The sequence below is a fragment of the Sinohyriopsis cumingii genome, chromosome 8, assembly GCF_028554795.1.
Source record: "Sinohyriopsis cumingii isolate HCF-2022 chromosome 8, ASM2855479v2, whole genome shotgun sequence".
In the NCBI taxonomy this organism is placed as follows: Eukaryota; Metazoa; Mollusca; class Bivalvia; order Unionida; family Unionidae; genus Sinohyriopsis; species Sinohyriopsis cumingii.
In genome coordinates this window covers 32525465-32545314 of record NC_142968.1, presented here as the reverse complement: position 1 = coordinate 32545314, position 19850 = coordinate 32525465, and the positions used below count along the sequence as shown (strand labels likewise).

Below are 19850 nucleotides of genomic sequence, written 5' to 3'. Positions count from 1 at the left end.
TATGTCAATATAAATGCTGTCATCTATGTTTTAGTATTGTTTTCCAATCTTTGTGTAGTTTATGCAAAATAATGTAAGGCCTGTTTAGTGCACGCACGTGTTCTTAAGGTTATCTAATAATTGAACAAACGTAATTAAACATTTACAGTAGAGATTTTGGATACAAAAATTTACTTATTCTTAACTTCTAGAAAATAATTTAAATTTTGTATAGGGCGTTGTCTATCGGTATGTATAGGGCGTTGTCTATCGGTAGCCAGTTGTGCAGGATAAGGAAGTTTATTGCATAGACTATAACACAATAGCTGAGAAATTTGATCAGTTCGATCATCCATATAGAGGCACACTTTTCCCACTTGGACGCTTGCCTGGTTGAAAACGGCGCTTTCGATGCATTTGCCATGCAATGCCAGCAAAATGGTAGCATAATGACATTCCAAAGGACACACTGAGTGAGCTAACGCAGAATGACCTGCTTGGGTGACAACACAGCCACTCTTGTATTATGTGAATGATATTCTTCCAACCGAAGTATTGCCGCTCCCCAGGTGAACTTCGTCACATATGCTTGTATTCAAGACATTTGTTAGGCAGCTCACTTGTGTGCAATTCTTTATATGAGATATTATTAGGAATATTGGTTGATTAACTGGAATTTGTGTCAACTTACATGAGGTAGGCTTGACCTTCCTATCTAAAAACGTACAAGTAAAGGTCAATGGGAAATTCTTTTCTGGATAAAATTACGCACAAAACAGCCAATGATTGTGATGAGAATTTCTATGTTTGTATCATATATTTTAAAGCCGGTATATCAGCACCTTACTCAACAACAAATGGAAACATACAAAGAGTATACATGACGCAGTTATGAAGTTACTTCCGTTACATTTTACTGCAATATATTTTCTTACCTTTGTTTCAATTCACGAACTATTATGAAATAGACCCTAGATGCAAAACTTGTATTGAACACAATCACCTTTATATTATTATTTAGATATGATTAATCATTTATCTGAACTTATGACAGGTATTAGCTTTTGTTTCGAAATGGAAGGAAAAATGTACATTGTATAAGATGGTATAGATTTTTAATCCGGTCTTGTGATAGCCTTATCGACTGTTATGTATATTTGATTTAATTATATCTCATTTAATATACAGTTATTTCAATTTAATTGTTTGTCAGTTTTAATTATTTTTATTTTTCATTACATGCTACTGTAATGTAAATTTATTAAAGATGATACGTTTTTCAGAAAATAGTTTGATTTTGTTTTATAAACACCAGGTGTTGATCTCGATCCTGACCTTAAATGAAAATTAGTAACAACCACGTAAACAAGTTCTATTTTATTTCAAAATGATTGGTTGTTGTCGAGGTCATGGTGGGACTTCGTGTTTAAAATGTAAACAATTTTTTTATTTCTTAGAGTAAAATGATTGGTCTTCGTCAGGGTCACACTGGGTGTACGTTACCTTTAACAAGTACATAGTTTATATGAGCTTCCAGAACATGATCACGTGACCAACTGTTTACGTTTAGAAGTCGATATAACGTATGTTTTGAAGAAATATTCTCAGTTGCAGCTGGGCGTTCTCTTGCACTGTAAGTTGTATGTTGTGTTGTTTGGAGTTATTTCAAGCCATTTGGATTCAAAAGGATTAATTCTGTTATGTTTCTGGAAAAATACATGTGATCATGTGAAATTGTTAAACAAGGACAGTTCTCATAAGAAATTTATTCAGCTTTCCAAAAACCGGTGTGATAATTCTTGTTTCTACAAGGAAGTGTAGACTTCAACACTACATATTTCAGCATACGTCATCGTCTTCCATCTTGGATTCTTCGTCGGGACTCAGACTTGAAATCGTTAGAACTTTTTGTCATTAGGACTTCAGAAAAGTTATTCTTAGATTATTTTTGGATTTGATTCTATAAAACCGTAAATTCATATTTTTTTCATTTTTACAGAATTTTTCCAGGGGAATAAATTATTGTATTTTTCAAAGCTTGTTGTTTTCACTCTTTCTTGTGTTACTGTTTAATCGAGCCTAAACACGTGACATAAGACGACCCAAAATGACCAACCAAATGAGTTGGATGGACTAAGCTAACAATGTCCTGTCTATACAAGTTAAGAACAACACTTTTATAGCTCCGAAACCAGTTGTCTACAGCGAGAACATCAGGTAGTCTCCATTTTCACAAATGGACTACGTTTTTTACAAAATAATTAATGGGTTCTTGTGAGGTGGCATTTTTGCTAATATCCTTCTGAAACAAAAAGAAGACTTCGGTATCACGTTCCCTTTCGGCAATGATCGATTGTCGCTTGTTACCCTGATTTGAATAAAGAGAATGAGTAGTACAATTTAGATCATTGTGATCGATATGTTGTGATTTACCCATATCAGGATCAAAGGTAACCTCCTCAAAATCCTGACCAACAGATGAGAGCTTAATGACAAAAATTCCTGTTCAACATCATTTTCAAGAGTTATTTTGCTATAGACCTAGTAACAGTGCAAGTTGGCAACCTGAGTATAAGTCGGGGATTTTTGTTTTTATTAGGATCGACTTTCTTATCCAAATACGGCTTCTCAGTTACAAGTGAATGAACCGCAAAATTGTCTCCAGCTAGGTCATGGCCTGGTAATAAACGTATACTCCTGATGCGTAAAGGCCACACTATTCCGACTGTCATGAGTTCCGAGACTAAGTCTGATGACAAAGTAACACAATGGAAGGGAACATTAACAAAACCGCACTCTACTCCCTGAATAAGGACACTGTCACTAGAAGAAGTCATCTCATATAAAGATTAAGTACCTGATAAAAAAAGATTCTAAGAAGCCCCGGTGTTCATTAACATTTTAACAGGGATAGACTTGGCAGAATCTCCTTACTCCATTATTAGTTCACAATTCTCCATAGTAAAATAGGACTGCGGTTTGTTTGACCCAACAAATGTAATGTTTCAAAACACGAAACTAACCTTGACCTCTTAAAATTAAGAACCTTTGGAGTATCTCTGTCTTGATTCTGTTACTTGCTTTTTAATCTCTAGCAATCATAGCTATCATGCACTTTCTTCTTGCAATAAGTGCACGTATGAAACGATAAGGAATTCTGATCAGTGATGTCTGAAAGTTGATTCCTTAAGTTGTGCTAAGTTGAGATTTGGAAGTGCTCGTATGAGACGGGGAGTTTTTACAAAGAGACTCCTGAGAAGACCTGTTTACAAGTGTAACGTTGTAAGTCAAGGAATAATCGTCCAATGTATGTGCAGCATTTTCTAAAGTTTCGACCTTTGTTCATCAAGGCAGATTCTAATGTCATTATGGACGCACTTCTTGAACTCATCAACTAATAAGTTGTCTAATGTTATCTTTAGATCACAACCTATTAAATTGCCATGCTTTTTCACAAGAAAATTCGAGATTGGTTTTATCAGTTCCTTTTCTACAATTTTTAAACTCTTCAAGATATATTCTTTAACCAAATCATAATCAGTACATTGTAGAACTGACCGTGATATGCAAATGTTACGAGCTCTGCCAAAAAGTAAACGTAGTGATAAAAAAGTCCATTGCTCTCTTGGACATATTTAGTTTTCAGCAATTTCCTCAAAATTATGAAAATATTGATCAACATCTTTTTCCGGAAAAGGGATTCTAACTTGATATTTCTTTAACCTTCTAAAAACGTTAGTTTGTTTTTCAGGTGGAGAGGCGTCCTAATTCTTTTAATCTAAAATGCATTTCCATGTGTTCCTTTTTTGTCACTCTCACTTACTCTCTCCTTTTTCTGCAAATTCATTTGCATTTGTTTCTCTTCTTTCTTTCTCTCTCTGTCTCTCTCTCTTTGTATTCTTCTCTCTTCACTCACTCCTTATATTTATATCATTTATATATGCAACTGGAGTTTCCTTTACTCTAATTCTGCATTTTTTAAACTATAATTCCACTTTAAAATATTCCAACCCTTCGTGGGTCGGATACAAGAAAGGTCATCCACTTTATATGATATTGTAAACATTTGATGGTTTCACCACAGATTTCTAAAATATGTAAAATAAAATAACAGGGAGTATACCATTAGGAAAGAAAGTGAATTGAAATTTTGAAAACAAATTTCTGAAAGAGTTTAGAGAAATTCATATCCCAGACGAGCCCCGAATTTTCTGTTTCGATTCTATTATTTGAATTTAAGTAGCAAAAAGAGCGAAAGTCAACATGTTTTGTAAACTTCAGCTTTATTTCCCCGGAATACAAGGTGAAAATTTAAAAAGACTTACACTATTGTTAATTAAATCCCAAGTAGTCCTAAATGTTCTAAGTCAAAATGCATGAAGTTCATACTGTGTTCCAGTGTTGCTCCAAATAAGGTCCAATATTTAATTTGTTGAAGTACTTGTAGTCTCAAATGTGTCATTGTGCCAATGGTCTGCAATGTGGCGACGTTCTAACAGTCTTAAACGTATCAAAATAATATAGTCCAAAATGTCCTTGTCTGAATTCACTATAAGTAGAAATTATTGATTTCGTCCAGAAATAGTATTGAGCATATTGCAAATGCAGTAAATAATTTAAATAATTAAATCCAGACATAATTAAGAATTGAAGACAACGATAGGCTGATTCGACTTCAAATGTTAAGGCAAGAATGAATAATACTTACTTAAGCAAGCTTATATACCCCTTCTTTTGATCTAGGTTGCAATTACCATTTTCTGGAAATGCTAGGTCGACGAAATGGAAAATTTCTTTTCTGGAACTTTATAAGTTCAGAATCAAGGCTGTATTTTTAAACCAAACTGATGTAAAAATATTTACTAATGATAATGATCCGAATATTTAATCTATAATCATAGAGAAATCTTAGCTATATTTTATGTTGTTTACAAAATAAATGTCAGCGTTCAGCTAGACCATTACTTTGATTTTGGACTAAGGTCAATTTGATTAAATCTGATACTGCCGATGTTCACCATTGACTTTTTATTGCACATGCGCTCTAAATAGATATTATTTCATTAGCGTGCATATTTGATTGCCTGTAGCAATATCTATGTGTTTGCATTATCAAAAGAAAATGTTCACCAGGTATTCCACTTATTATGTTGTTGATGGCATGACAGTGTGATTTCCTTTCCATGGAGCAGTTTTTTCTTTATCTGTAGCTACATAAATGCATATGACTGCATCTTGAGTGCAAGTACCTCAATGGAATTCACTAATGAGAACAAGTTATCTAACTATATATCGTACTTAGTAGAATGTCGTTGAAATATTATAGGAGAGAAATGATTCATCCAATCGCAAGGGTTTGCAAAACGTTTTCATTTCAGTATGAGGCTTCTTTGACAGCAGTTTGCTGGTAAGAATACATTTCAAGTAAACAATCATAAGTTCATTTGCAAAGAGCCAAATTTGGTTCAATATTAGTATATTACAAAATATTGAACTCGTAACAAATAAAATCAATGGTAAACCGTTTGATCAAAATCTCTATCAAGGTTGATGCTCTTTCAGTGTGAAATTACCACGTCCCAAACAAAGTTAGCTTGATATTTATACATGGATCTGATATAAATATATTGCTCGTAAGTACCATAGAAAGAGTATAAGAATTTGTCAAAGAAACTTACGAATTGCATAACTATTTGATGCCATACCTTTGATAGGTACTCCTTAGAACATAAATAAGTGTCGCACTGTTCTATAAATTAATGTCCAATTCTTGAAAGACATTTAAACTACTGATAATCGTGAAGTCCAGAATTTCTTGCCAGAGAGAGAATAGTTTGTATAATCTTCTCAATCAAGCAATCCAAGAGCCTCGATAAATGATTTACCATTGCTCCATGTATCACCCTGAATGCATAAGTCAAACTCTGGTCAAGAAATATTAGAATTAACAACCGATAATTCTTCCAATCATGGTTCGATCGTGCTACAAGATCTGGATTTCACGCAAATTGCACACTCACGCTTCAGAATTAATACAAATTTGAAACAATATATTAGAATAATAAATATACAAGTACAAGATTTGGTTTCCATTTGCAATTTCAATTAAATTAAACATTGTGCAACACAGTGACAAATTGTTAAGTATGGAATTCGAAAAACCGAATAAACCCTGAGTGCCCTATTTATTGTACCAGTATGCGAAGGACAATAAAACATTAAAATAAATAATTATATAATCAAGCTTTGTTTGTAGCAGTCTGTAATCCCCTGCAAACGACAAGGAGCAAAGTCTGTAGTAGGTGTATTTGTACGCCAGATATCGAGCCACATTAATTACAAGCTTCGTTTACCAACACAAAATTGTTGAAAATATCCACCATACAGCTAATGTATTCGCTTATTTTAGTTATATATTTATCGTGATTAGCTGTGAATGTATTTACAATGCTGAATTATCACGATGGGTGTTTCCTTTTATGCTGTTAAATTACGGTGCATAAACATTTGCAATAAAAGTGTTCCAATTTCCAGTTTTAGCAAGATAGAGATAATGAATGACCTAACTTGTATACATTAATTCTAATTCCCTATAGACTAATGTGGATATATCAATTTACAATTTTATAAAGTTGTACCTAAGCAAACTATGATTTTATAGAATCGCGACATGGTGTTTCTGTCATGCTTGTATATCATTTCAATTTAATTTGGCTTAGGTCATACAGTTTTTAAAGTAGCTGAATTGTACATTTGTTTATAGATAATAGACACCATGAGTGACACTGATGACAAGTTGCTCGAGAAGCCAGTTGAAAAAGTGGAAGTTATCCAAAGGTAAACTGTTTTGTCTTGCACTTAAGTTACCAACTTGCTAGTAATGACTGTTAGTTACGAGTAACACAATTGACATTTTCAAACATAAAGAAGTGTGGATTTGGAAATGTACTACATGTACCCAATGGACCAAATAACTTACTGAAGTGAAAAATAAAATAAAATTTGGAAACATCTGTCAATTACGTGCATGACGAAGAAGGATCGATAATAAATCTTTAATATCAAAATATGCGCGACAATAGATTAAGATGGTCCCTAGTGGCTGAGTCGTCTAAAGCTTTTACGGACTACTGTCATCTCACTTCTATCTGCATGTGTTCTAGTCTCAGGCTCGGTCAATGTGAGTATGTGAGAAAGCTTGCCAGTAACTTTTCATGGGTTGATGGTTATTTCCGGGGTTTTCCCGGGTTCTTCCTCCACCATTTATACTAGCCGCCATTTATAGCCTCTCTTGTGCTGAAACATGGCGTTAAACCCTACAATAACAACGACAATAACTACAGCAATAAAAATTAGACAAACAGATAGATGCATCATGGAACAGTAATCATAAATCATTTTATTTCAGCAGCAAATCTAAAACATTTACAACTAGTATTACTATTTAAAATATCCCTTTATAAATAAAGTTGGAATGAACCCATTCCAAATAGATTGAAAGAACAACAAAAAAGGAAATATGTTAACTAATCATATTTAATCTAGAGTGACTCAAAAGGATTCATAAATAAATATGACTGTGATAAGTAAGAACAGAAACACACAAATGACTAAGAAACAAGCTGATGAGACAGACATATCATTGACCAATCGGTATATCCAATCGTCGTTGAAAAATGTGTCCCAGTTCGACAGATTCATTCCTTCTTTTTCTGGATATTCTTACTAGTTCCACGATACATTTTCCTTTGTTCGATTCGATCACGATGCCGTCACGCAAATTAAGACTGAAAAAAACAACAAGATGTATATGTGTATATGTGTATATGTGTGCGTAATGAACGGTTGGTAAACCTTGGAGAAGATAGTATTTAGAGAATGTGATCTACACTGGAACCTTGTGACTTATGTATTATTGTAAAGAAATACCACTTATATCGCTACTCTTACATTCAAACTTATTCTATACTTTCATGTTTATTCCTACTTTAAATTCTGTTTTTCCGAACAATGCTTATATATTGCCTATTTTTATTTCAGAAAATCTTTCATTTAAATATATGGGTCATAAATCTGTTTTAAGAACGTTTCTGCCGAGGTTCTGTCAACGAACAGAATTCGATATCCTTACTCTAGTCTAGATTTCCTGAATTATTTCTCGATATTTCCCAAGGGTTGTAGTAGTTATAGCAAAGAGGGTAGACAATCCTTAATAATGGACGTATGCTTTATTTTGTCACCAGAAGAAGCATCAGCATTAAAATGTATAACAAAGTAATGTTGAAAATAAACCATATGGTTGCTCGTATAAGGTTAAAACATGTTTCTTTTTTATTAAAAGAAAAGAAATACTCAGATTACCGTCAATTAGGATTTTATATACATGATCACGTAAGCTGAACTAATCGATTGCCGTTTAATTTCGAAACTGTTTATTATGAAGGAATGATAATTTAGTAAACTGTTTATCTAGTTTATATATATATATATATATATATATATATATATATATATATATATATATATATAATTAGATATGAAACTTATACGCAAGGAAAATATACAACACCATAACCTTCAAATTATATAATGGGGACACGTGATACCAAAACTGTAAATGTTCCGAAATTTTTTAATTTTGCAGCATTATTTGCTTTCAAGCAGTTATTGTTGCTGGGCCAGTTTTCAAGTTAGAAATTTAAGTTTAGATGTGAAAAGAGTGAGAAAGTCAGAATCTTACAATATAAACAATTTTTAATTTAACGGCTATCTTCCTAATCGCACAAAAGAGATTTATGGAATAAAAGAAATGGTTTTATAATTATATAAGGACAAATATTATTATAGTTTTAAATATGTATTATCTTATATGAGTTGAAATGTATTTTTGAGACGACAATTCATATAGAACACGATTCTGAAGCAGTCCTATCTTGTAATACGTCAAGGACAATGAGAAAATGAGCAAAGCATATACCAGGGTTTTGAGTGTATGTTAAACAGCAATATGATACCGAAAAGAAGATTTCATGATTAAATTTATGAATATTTGTAATAGTTTAAATAAAGTGCTTCTAAAAAATTCCTGAATTGGTGTTTAATAATAAAGGCTTAATTCCAGTAATATATCTTATATGTGTGGAAAACGGCCTTATGTTCGTTCTGAGGGAGCTAAATAAAAAGTAGATCACACTTAACAGGAAAGATAGAGAGGTTCAGATCACACGGTGTGATTTAAATTATAAATATTTAAATATATTCATCCAATCTATTCCGCCATTTATTAATTATTTGTCCTCACACGATTCTCATTTCATTATTGAAACCCTGGTAAAAGAAGGAGATACAAACCGAAAAGTGTCAATAATACCAAAAAGTTATGAAAAATAAATATCTAGTAAAGATTTTATAAGCGATGTTTAGATATTTTCGGTTAAAAAAAAAACCTAATGTCTGACAAGATGTAAATCACGGAACTACTTTTAACATTCTTTGTCTCATAACGTCGGTCACATCTAACTCAAAAAAATGTGTGATACATAAATGTAAAGGAACATTATGACATGTAGAGCATTGAAAGATCTCATTGCAAACGTGAATATCACTGTCGAATCGATGTTTATTTCTTCAAATTCAATGTTTTCCGTATCAGACCTTATTCCATTTCAAATTATGTTTTTGATTCTTTTTTTCTTAAATATTGCATTCGCGTAGCTTTTTCAGGTAAATATATTTCTACTTTGTCATTAATATCAACATTATATGAAAGACCTCATTTTGTATCATTAAAACATACAACATTTTGTGCCTATTATGTTTATAAATTTATTATGAACCTTATTTTTTTTAATAACATAATTCTCTCTGGGGATCTTCATAGCATGCAACATGAATTCAATAAAACCTGATGGACCATAATCAAAAACATAAGTCGTAGCTACTGTCTCTGGTGTCGTGTAACTGGAAGAAATTGTTTTAAAAATGGCAAAATTACAAGGATATTTATTTTCGTTTCTTTATATCTAATTAGAACACACACTGTCCATTTTTTTAATCAACAATAATAACACCATCTTGCAAATAACTAAAATAAGTTTGTTAAGATCTTTTCAGGTAGTTCGTTTGTTACGTCCTATGGGCGTACACTATGTAACTAAAAAAGGTAAAACCCAATAAGCATGCAATGTTCCAAATTGTAAATTTATTTCCCTAAAATGTAAAATCAAAGAAAGTGAAAGAAAAAAAATTAATTTATGGTATGAATTACTATTTTATTTTCTTTGTGTACTATCAATTTTACAGTGATCAGTAAGTGATCCAAAAGTATTAAGAATGAAGGTTTTAGGTAGGAATGTGTTAACACAACTGAAGAAATACTGTTCTACTGTCCAAAAAGTTTTTTTCAAGATGGATCCAAGTAAACTGAATGTCACTAATGTCCTTGAATTTTCACGTAATCTAATGAACGAAAATGAATAAATATCAAAGTCCTTGAGTGTTTTAATAATAATCCAGCAAGGTACTGTCTGTTTCGTATACTGGCTTTCACTCTACAATTCCAACGAACAAATGATAAATATATCAAATTTCTCTACGACTCGTAAAAGGCTGAAATATAACTGAAGAATGAAACTATGCGCATTTAATTCGTTTCTACAACCACTATATACGCATCAAAAAAACTATTCTCAATCATTAGTAAAATTTCCAGTTGTTTATATTATTCTGCATTACGAAATATCTTTAACAGTCATTCTTTGACTTTTATTATTATCGAGCCAATCAGCCACTAAGGCACATATGACAGTTCTAAAATACACATGTTCTCCTGTGATCACATTTAATTGTCAGTAACCTTGATTTATGAAGGTAGAAATTACATTCTCTTATATTACAGGTCAGCGAAAGAAAGAAAGAATTAAACCCTTTGACACAAATACAAACCTTTGTAAAATAAATAATGTATGAAATAAATGTCCGTAACACGCTGTCGAATATTATCTTATGTTGATCATTCACCACTGTCGTAAGATCATTTACTCTCGTATAATGATTTTTTAATCTTTAATTATAAACAATTAACCTTTTATGCAATTTCCTCTAATATCAGTGTTTCTTTCAGTTGATTGTTTCTCCATTTCTGTTTGAATTGCATCAGCTATTTCAGTAAATGCTAAAAGCGGGTTTAATTTGAATGTATATGTTTTGTTTCTTTATAGCTCCTATTTAAATGGCACATGTTTTTTCTTCAATTGCACCTATTTTTGTTGTTATTTTGGTTTATGTCATTGCCATTAATTTGAATCGGTAGATAGATGCATTCATTTAAAACAAAATACTCAATTCAGTGAAAACAGAAACACAGGAAATAAGAAATAATTGTGTTGTGCTGGAATATTCTGTCCTCAGTCCGACACATGGACATAATCATCCTGCTACTTACACGGTCTTTACACATTGCAAGAGTAGTCCGGGTACAGTTCCTTCTCTCAATTAAATGTACGTATTTATCAGGAGGATCAACAAACCCCGAATTGTTGCGCGTCTAGTTCAGAATTTAAAACGTCTATCCAATAACAAAACATATATTATCCTTCCATTCTAAATGGGACGTGATTTATGTCTTGGACCACATACTTTTTTTGTACCTGCCTGGAATACAATCTAGAAGCCACAGCTAAAGACAGTATAGCCCATCCTTAATTGTTTGGACGGATATGAGACACATTAAAACAGACTAAGCAACAAATAGCAAAATAATTTACATCGCCCTTGTTTTACACTTTAGTCCCTTCGCAATAATTTTTGCTTTAATATTATAAGAATATGTTACCGTTTCTCGTATTATTATTGGAAACATTTTATAAAATGTTACATTGCTGGAATTTTTAAATAAATACATACTCAGTATTTTGTATAGCTGTGTCTACCTTTAAGCTGTTCATTTTCTGCATCTTAACGTTTAAGAATGCATATGTTTTCATCTCCTTAAAAGAGCCTCGTATGATATTAAATACATGTCGATATGATTTTTCAAATGAAAAATGAAAATATGAATAATATTTCAGAAGAGCTCATATGTCATTGTACTTAGTAACAGCAAAAATAATAAATAAAGTAGAACAGGCTTTGAATTTCTCTCCTTGCCAATTTACTTCCCTTTAGAGTTTAGTACTACGTGAAAACAGCCCGTCCGTTATGTGCACAAAATATGCTGCATATCGAAATGTTACTATGGTAAACTTGACTAAGACAATTCATGTGACAGTATTTTTAGTAAATTATATATATATATATATGGTAACAGATGACGTGAAATGTGCCTGGGTAACATTGGTTGCACATCACAGTACGATAACATCTAATATGCGCAGTCTCAAAAGTATGATGCCCGGTTCAAATATTAATTAACAAGTTCAAAATAATAGGGTTGAGGAACACGATCAATAATAAACCTGCAGAATAATAGATATTATTTAAAAAAATGATGCAATCATTTCTGTGATTTAAATCTTGGTAAAATCATTAAAGGCTAGGCTGTAGAAACATATATTATGTATCTCTATCCAAAAGTAATTTGGAGGAACACAAAAATTTTAAATGCCAGGTTGGTATGCATGCAGTGGCAACTAAAATGTAAAGTTAATAATTAGTGATACAAATGATGTAGTTACCATTAAATGTCAAGCAGGTGTCAAAAAATCTGCAATGAAATCATATTTTCTTTTCAAATCTAAATCAACTACACAAACTTTTAAGTAGAAAGATTGGTGTCATAAAGGGTATAATAAGTTAGAAAATAGTTCGTGAAATATAGCATACGTTAGATGTTTATGTCAGGCCTGATAACACATCAAGTAAATCGTTGAAACAAATACGTGAAGGGTTATTTGGGCATCATATACCCACCACAGAAGACATTTTAGTTACACCTTGTTATCAGATTGAAAAAATCGTTAATGCAGGCTGCAACTTTGCTCACAATATACACTTTCGCTGTACCAGCACTACTTTAATATTATTTTCCTAGCTGATAAACAAATCCAGTTGATATATTATTTCTTTACGAAAGTTTAAACCTTTTCAAAGCGAGAATTCAAAGAATGTATTACGTTGATAAATATACAGTCTGTTTGAAGTCTGTTCTAAGAAAGTAGACAAAGCAATAACTATGTTACGTAATATTGATATTTCCTTTCTACAGAATGGAGCTAACGTCACAAAACCTTGGAGACACAGCAATATGAGCAACTTTTTTTTCCTTTTAAAAAATGACGCTGTAGAAGATGACTGAGTTGTATTCTTTGACGTATACTTTAAATGCTCGAACTAGGTTCTCTTTAAAAAAGGCAGTTCCAAATCCAATTAAGTACTAAATAACATTACACTAACCTATCATCAATCACTGAGTCCTACAAGATGAAATTTCACTGTCATAGGTATTATTGTCGTGGAAAATGGAATAGAATTTACTTAAACTGAACATCAGATCGCATGTGCGAGACAATTATACTTCCAACATCGTATATGCATATGTCTACAAACATCTGATATAAATTTACTGTTTGCATTTTTTACATCTTTTTTAACCAGATATACAGAAAATATGTAGAGGTAAGTTTTATGACATTTCAAATTAGATCTCGAATATGGAACATTACAGTAGCCAAATATTGCTTGGAGGAAGGTGAAACAGTTTTGAAATTCACGCCTGGCATGCCAACAATTGCTTTATTTTGTAGTATAAAGGAAAATAACTTATTTCAGAGCTATCCACTCAGGCGATAATAAAGGTGTAAACTCGAGCAGTATTAACCATCAGGCTATCAGGGTTACAACGCCTCAGAAAGAGCAGTACATAATAGAGACAGTTCCAAGCAGCGGACGTGATACAGATGTTTCTATTACAAATGCTTCTCGTTCGAATGACGAGTAAGTATACATTTCACAGTTTAATTTCCATAATATCTTTCCTCATATTGTACTTTGTCATGAAACTAGATAATGAAAAGCTTCATATTGTTACAGTATGATTTTAAGGTGTCCAGAGGTAAACCCAGGTGCATATTAGAATCTTTGTTCCTTTATATTCTTGTATGTTTATTACAAAGAAAAATGCTCTATTTGCTATTATATATGCACCACAATATAGGCGACCCCTGACTTCTTATCCAGGAACCTTTCATCTACGAGTCTGACGCTAAAGGCGGTTGTTTCACATCGTAATTTATGAATAATATAATTTAGGGTCTACAGGAGGAATGATTTTTTAAATCTGGGATGTTGATTGGATCAGAGAAATAACATCAATTAACGCGCATGCATACTATTACAATAATTGTATATACTTATGTAGTTAATTAAATATCTTTATCTAATTAGAAAACAGATTGACAAAAGCCATTTACTTCATTCACTTGGCATCTATATTGATAACAGGGAGGCACATTTTAAACTCAGTTCAGGCTAAACAAGAGATAAACTATGTGCATAATTGTGTCATAGTATTTATTACTCCAGACAAGTATAGTTATATTTACTGTTTTCTAATAAATGTAGCTGGTATACATCTACAATGCTGTCGTGCATTTCTGCGCACGTAAGGTTTCCTCCATTTCCAATACTGAAGCAAAACGCATTCCGGATTCTACAGATGTACAAAAATAAAATACTGCAATGCTTAACATTTGAAAAGAGGCAATATTCACCACAATATTCTGTTCAAAATAATATTAATTTTGCACGCACGGTATACCACCCCCGTGTTTTCATGACTGGCGATATGTCGGCCTATTCTGCGCATAGCTTTGAAAAGATGTAATGTTTATCCATCAGGGCTCTAGAAATGAAATATATTATTTAGTACTGTTTCTGTCAGCAATTCAGTCGGGTAATTATGTCAGGTTTATAGCTAGTTTTACAAAATTTAACGTAACAATGCCAATAAATGGCAAGAATATTAAGCAAACCAAAACGATCTTCTAAAATAAAAATTAGTAAAATCCAATATTTTATTTTTCAAAAAATAAGCTATTATGCGGAAGAGAAACAATAATGAATAAGATGTAATGTGTTTATAACGTCTTGTTTATGGGAAAAATTACCAAAGAATTCAGAAACAGACTATACGTAAGGGAAATTTCTTGAGAATTCCATTCTTGCAGCAAGTTGACACATTGGGTAGCAGACGATTTTGTACATGTGGGACAACTTCTTGTAAAATTGGAAACTCGGGTTAAGATGCAGAATTTTGTTAGGGTAAACATTTCCATCTTTTAAATAATATATTTATTTGTATGATTCTAAAAGATGCAAAGTAAATATGATTTTCGGGGTTACAGGTTCAAGAAGGTCATAGAGTGGGTGTTCATGTTCTACAAATTACATTTTGATATGCAATTTCGAGTCGAAATGTGTAATATTTTTGTAGACTTTTTGAATATCACTTTTCTTAATTAAAGTACAATCGTTCTCTCTTGAGACAAAATTGATTTTTGACTCAAAATATCACGAGATCCAATGTTTACAGAAATGACGTATCGTTGCGAAGAATTACTCGAGGCGCAGAATTGGCCGACATGGTGGTATATGTATTAGCACAGATCGATAAATCAAGTCTTCTTACATCTAAACGAAGCGTCTAAATGACTCAACGCATATTCTAACAAGATTTTTGTAGTATGAATATTTAGTCCATTTTGTGGAAAAGGTCATTTCATTTATAATTTGAGCTATGTATATTGGTTTTAACATGACTTTTATGTCGAACGTTGTCACTATCCAATATACTTTTTCACGAGAACAGACTGCTCGATAAATCGATTTGCTTAATACCGTTCATAACTCCATACGTAACCAGACAAAGAATACACTAAATAAGACCATTATATATATATATATATATATATATATATATATATATATATATATATATATATATATATATATATATATACTAAGAGCATAACTGTTTCGCTGCTTTAGGAAAATTAATCAAGTATTGAGGCAAAATAAAACCTTGGCAGCGAAGCAAAAGTAGGGTCCATAGGAAATAAAAATAGTATCGACTTAAAACTTGGTTAATGAAACAATTTACTTACAAAATTATACAAGAAGAAGAAAAAGGATTCAAGACTATAGAAAGGCTTATGCTACTGGTGTAAATGATTAATTTGACAATGACAGCCTATAACAAATTCAGCCATCAATGCAAATATATTTCTATAGTGATATATGTCTTTCCAAAATGGACTTAGGTAAAAAAAAAGATAGAGATTGTAAACATGATGTTTTTATATCAGAATGTAATGAGAGAAAATACCAAACATACAGTTCAATTAAGGCGTGGAATTTGATAATAGAAGGTAAGGAATGATTGGAAAAGGAGATATCTAACACTGTTCCGCTTGCACTGATAAAAAGAAGGATAGATTTATTGGAAGTCTTTACACAAGAACATCAAGCTCTTTTAGAGGAACTTAAATTGAAGTCAATACATCATTCGGTCAACAAATCTGATCAACGTATTTTGGTATCTTGAAACAGATTTCCACGGAACGTTCAAATATATACTATATGCGAAACTCAGGGTATCAAATTTTAAGTATATTGTTGATAATGGCTATCGTTCGAATATATTAAGGAGAGAGTTTATTCAGTGACTTAAGTCTAGGAGAATGTAACATATCAATTATAATAATGTGTTAATCCACAGTCAACGTGCACTTTGTAATTCCAATGACTTATTTTTTTAAAAATCTTCTCGACAATAAAACAACTGTAAAGAATTCTAATTGACCTTTAAAGAGAAATGAATTATTTATTCGTCCAATCCCTATTTATGCACATTTCCACTTGATCTTCATCATATTAGAATGTGCAATATTGCAAAGGAATAAACCTACTCGAACTGTAAAAATAAAGACCTTGGGCTATTGCTTCATAAATATGTTGTTTACTACTTACAATAATGGACAAAAGTAATCTATGTAAATGTCTTGCTTATAACCTATAGTCATAAACAAAAATTAAGCACACAATATAAATTAAATATAAATTAGATATATACCAGAATTAAATGCAGACTGACTAAAGAAGGCTCTTGCGAAGCTGTCACTCCACGTTCATAATAATTTCATGTAAAACTATGTAGTCAGATGTAAACCCTGTACGTTATGTAAACTGGTGTGAATAACTTTATATCATATGTGTTGTGAACTTAGATCTATAGAAAAAATATAAAGGCGAAATGCTTGCTACAGAAAAAACAATGAATGCGGAAATCTAATGCAACGTTACGGACTAAACAGAGAATAAAGATATTAAAAACAAAGAATGCAACTTAGTATTAATTACCTGCCAATGTGAATTTTTTAACCATTTATTTATTGTATAGTCATTACAAGGTAAATAAGCAAATAAGCGCTAGTTTTGGTGATGGAAAATATTACTAATAGGTCGAAAAAGATTTCCTTGAAATAATGTAGAGCTATGTTAAAAGAGCCATACTGATATCTGAATCATGTAGGTAGTAGCTATAACGGTAGCAGAGGCAAGTGCCGATCAATTCTTTAATATATCATGAGAATACTTTTCTCATAACTAGTTATGATATTAATTTGGTCTGTAATTTCAGCAAATTAAGATGTGATGATGATTGATGCAAGAGTTATCTTCATCATGCACAATTTATTGGCGGACACTCCTAGATCGAAAGATAACAAATGGATCTAGCCTCCTTTACGAAGGTGTCACAACTGGCGAGGATTTTTTTTTAACGTTGGGGTGCGAGAGTTACTGGGCTTGAAGTGTGCAGAAAAGGCAAACTATCCGTAATGATGTCCAACGGAAAACTGTTTTTATTGAAATTATAGAGTACATGCCGTATAAAATCACATTTCGGATATAGAAATACATAACTATAACATTTTAGATATAAAATTACAATACGCCTTCAAGTTTACCGATTTCAAACAATTCTGGAATTTCTGAGTTTCAGACTATAAAGTAAATAATTAAAAATCGAATAAATTAACAATGAACAGAGTGCTAGAAATTCAATATGTAAAAATAATGCACCTATCATTTTGCAAACTAGTATTTTATTGAATGTTTTTATCCAAAAGTGTCAAAATATTAAGCATTGTAAATTTAAGAACGTGATGCCCCAGTGCTAGAAATCACTTTAACTGCTACACTGCAGATATCGTAGCGATATGACTGAACAATTGTTAAAGCTACGTTAAAAATCCAAATCACGAACATACACTCTCAATACCCTGAGAGCCCAGCCCAGGTCGGCTACTTTGGTGTGTCGTTACACATCGCTACCAAACATCGGCATGATATAGACAATAATTTATTATCATTTACAAAAAAAACTATAAAAAAATCTTAATCTTTTAATGATTACTAGGATATTTTAAAACGTAATTACCAAATTCCTTTTAATGGCCTATATTCCAAATAATTATTTTCTGTGTAACATATCTTCATCTAGTTCAAATCATTTGCTTGAAATGGTTTGAAAACGTGAGTCTGTTAAATGCGATGAAAGTGATAATTAAGGTGCGCTATTTGAAAACAACTTTTTGTTTAAAATCCGTACTCAGTGATTTATTTTTATTCAATTTTTTATGAATTTTGAAGCAAACAAAATGGGGGATAGGGGCTGGATTTTATTCCATGCTTTTTGGTGTTTGACTGGCTGTGCAGTCTCAACAACTATTTTGTGACAGTTGTGTGTTAGAGGAGCATTTTTATCAATCACTGGCCTATGTAGGTTTTGTTGTAGTAACTAATTTGACTTCCAGTGACCTAGGACTATTTGTTTTACAAATTTGATGGTCACTAGTTCAAGGTATTATGTCGTAACAAAAAAACTATTTTTAAGCCTAGCGGCCATGTTTTCAGTTTATATATATATATATATATATATATATATATATATATATATATATATATATATATATATATATATATATATATATAAAATTTACATTAACAGATGGAAGAAGACCAGAGAGTTCGTACCATCAAGTGGTAAGACCATCAGAGATTTTTATGAAAGTGCGGAGCCGAAGTCGCGATGGAACTTACTTACGAATAACTGTCAGGATGCGGTCCAAAGGATGCTTCATGACAATGTACAAGACAAGGCTGGATCCGGTTAATGAATCATGAATCATCCCAAGATTGGCAGTTCCTATATTTATATATATGCAGAGGTCTTTTGTTAGTTTGCAGAATACTTAAAACGTTTTGACATAAAACCAAGAGAAACATGTACATGTTTCATAGACAGATTCTAACACCAAATGATGGTCCTTTTCTTTGTTAAAATTCATTTTCTATAACCACACAATAATCTTAAATCAATAACAGAGAAATTGTGTAAATTATATTTTTAGGTAATTATTGCATTTCAGTAATTAAACATGTGCACATGGTCAGCCTAAAAATATGCTGCAGAAGACTTTTGAACTTTCATAGTATATCATAACTAAATTATGCTTAGTTGAATTTTAATTATAAAATCTCTCTTAGTTGCAACAAATTATCCATCTGTTCTATTATGTATTATCAGTTGGTCTACCATCCCTCATGCGCTTTAGATTTGAACATTGGAAACATCCAGATGTATACATTAAATCTGAAAGCCTTCAAATATATCAATTAAATTTGCTTTGTTAATATTCCAGCTGTAATTCAACTATCGCGAATTCATCAAATTCGGATTGAAAAAACCTCTGTCATTTACTGAGTGTTTCTTTCGTTCACCCTTCAAAAGACATTAATTCTGATTATCTTGAATAAGTATCCGTATCTCTATAAGACATGCAAACTTACTGCAGGAGACAAAACATTTTAGT

At 31.8% G+C, this 19850-nt stretch overlaps 1 protein-coding gene across 5 annotated transcripts in view; it reads left to right on the top strand.

Moving 5' to 3' along the window:
* The window catches only part of LOC149793247 (uncharacterized), a 68190-nt gene extending 48541 nt beyond the window's left edge, over positions 1–19649 (top strand). For 3 of the 5 annotated variants that reach the window (XM_089967210.1, XM_089967208.1, XM_089967209.1), the window contains 3 exons: positions 6743–6816; positions 13747–13911; positions 18986–19649. In XM_089967210.1, coding sequence (XP_089823336.1) covers positions 6755–6816; positions 13747–13911; positions 18986–19151 — 393 coding nt within the window. In that variant the 5' untranslated portion in view covers positions 6743–6754 and the 3' untranslated portion in view covers positions 19152–19649. Of the gene's footprint in view, positions 1–5357; positions 5387–6742; positions 6817–13746; positions 13912–18985 lie in introns of all 5 variants that reach the window. The other 2 variants (XM_089967212.1, XM_089967211.1) reach the window with 1 other exon arrangement.
* Positions 19650–19850: the final 201 nt, after the last annotated feature.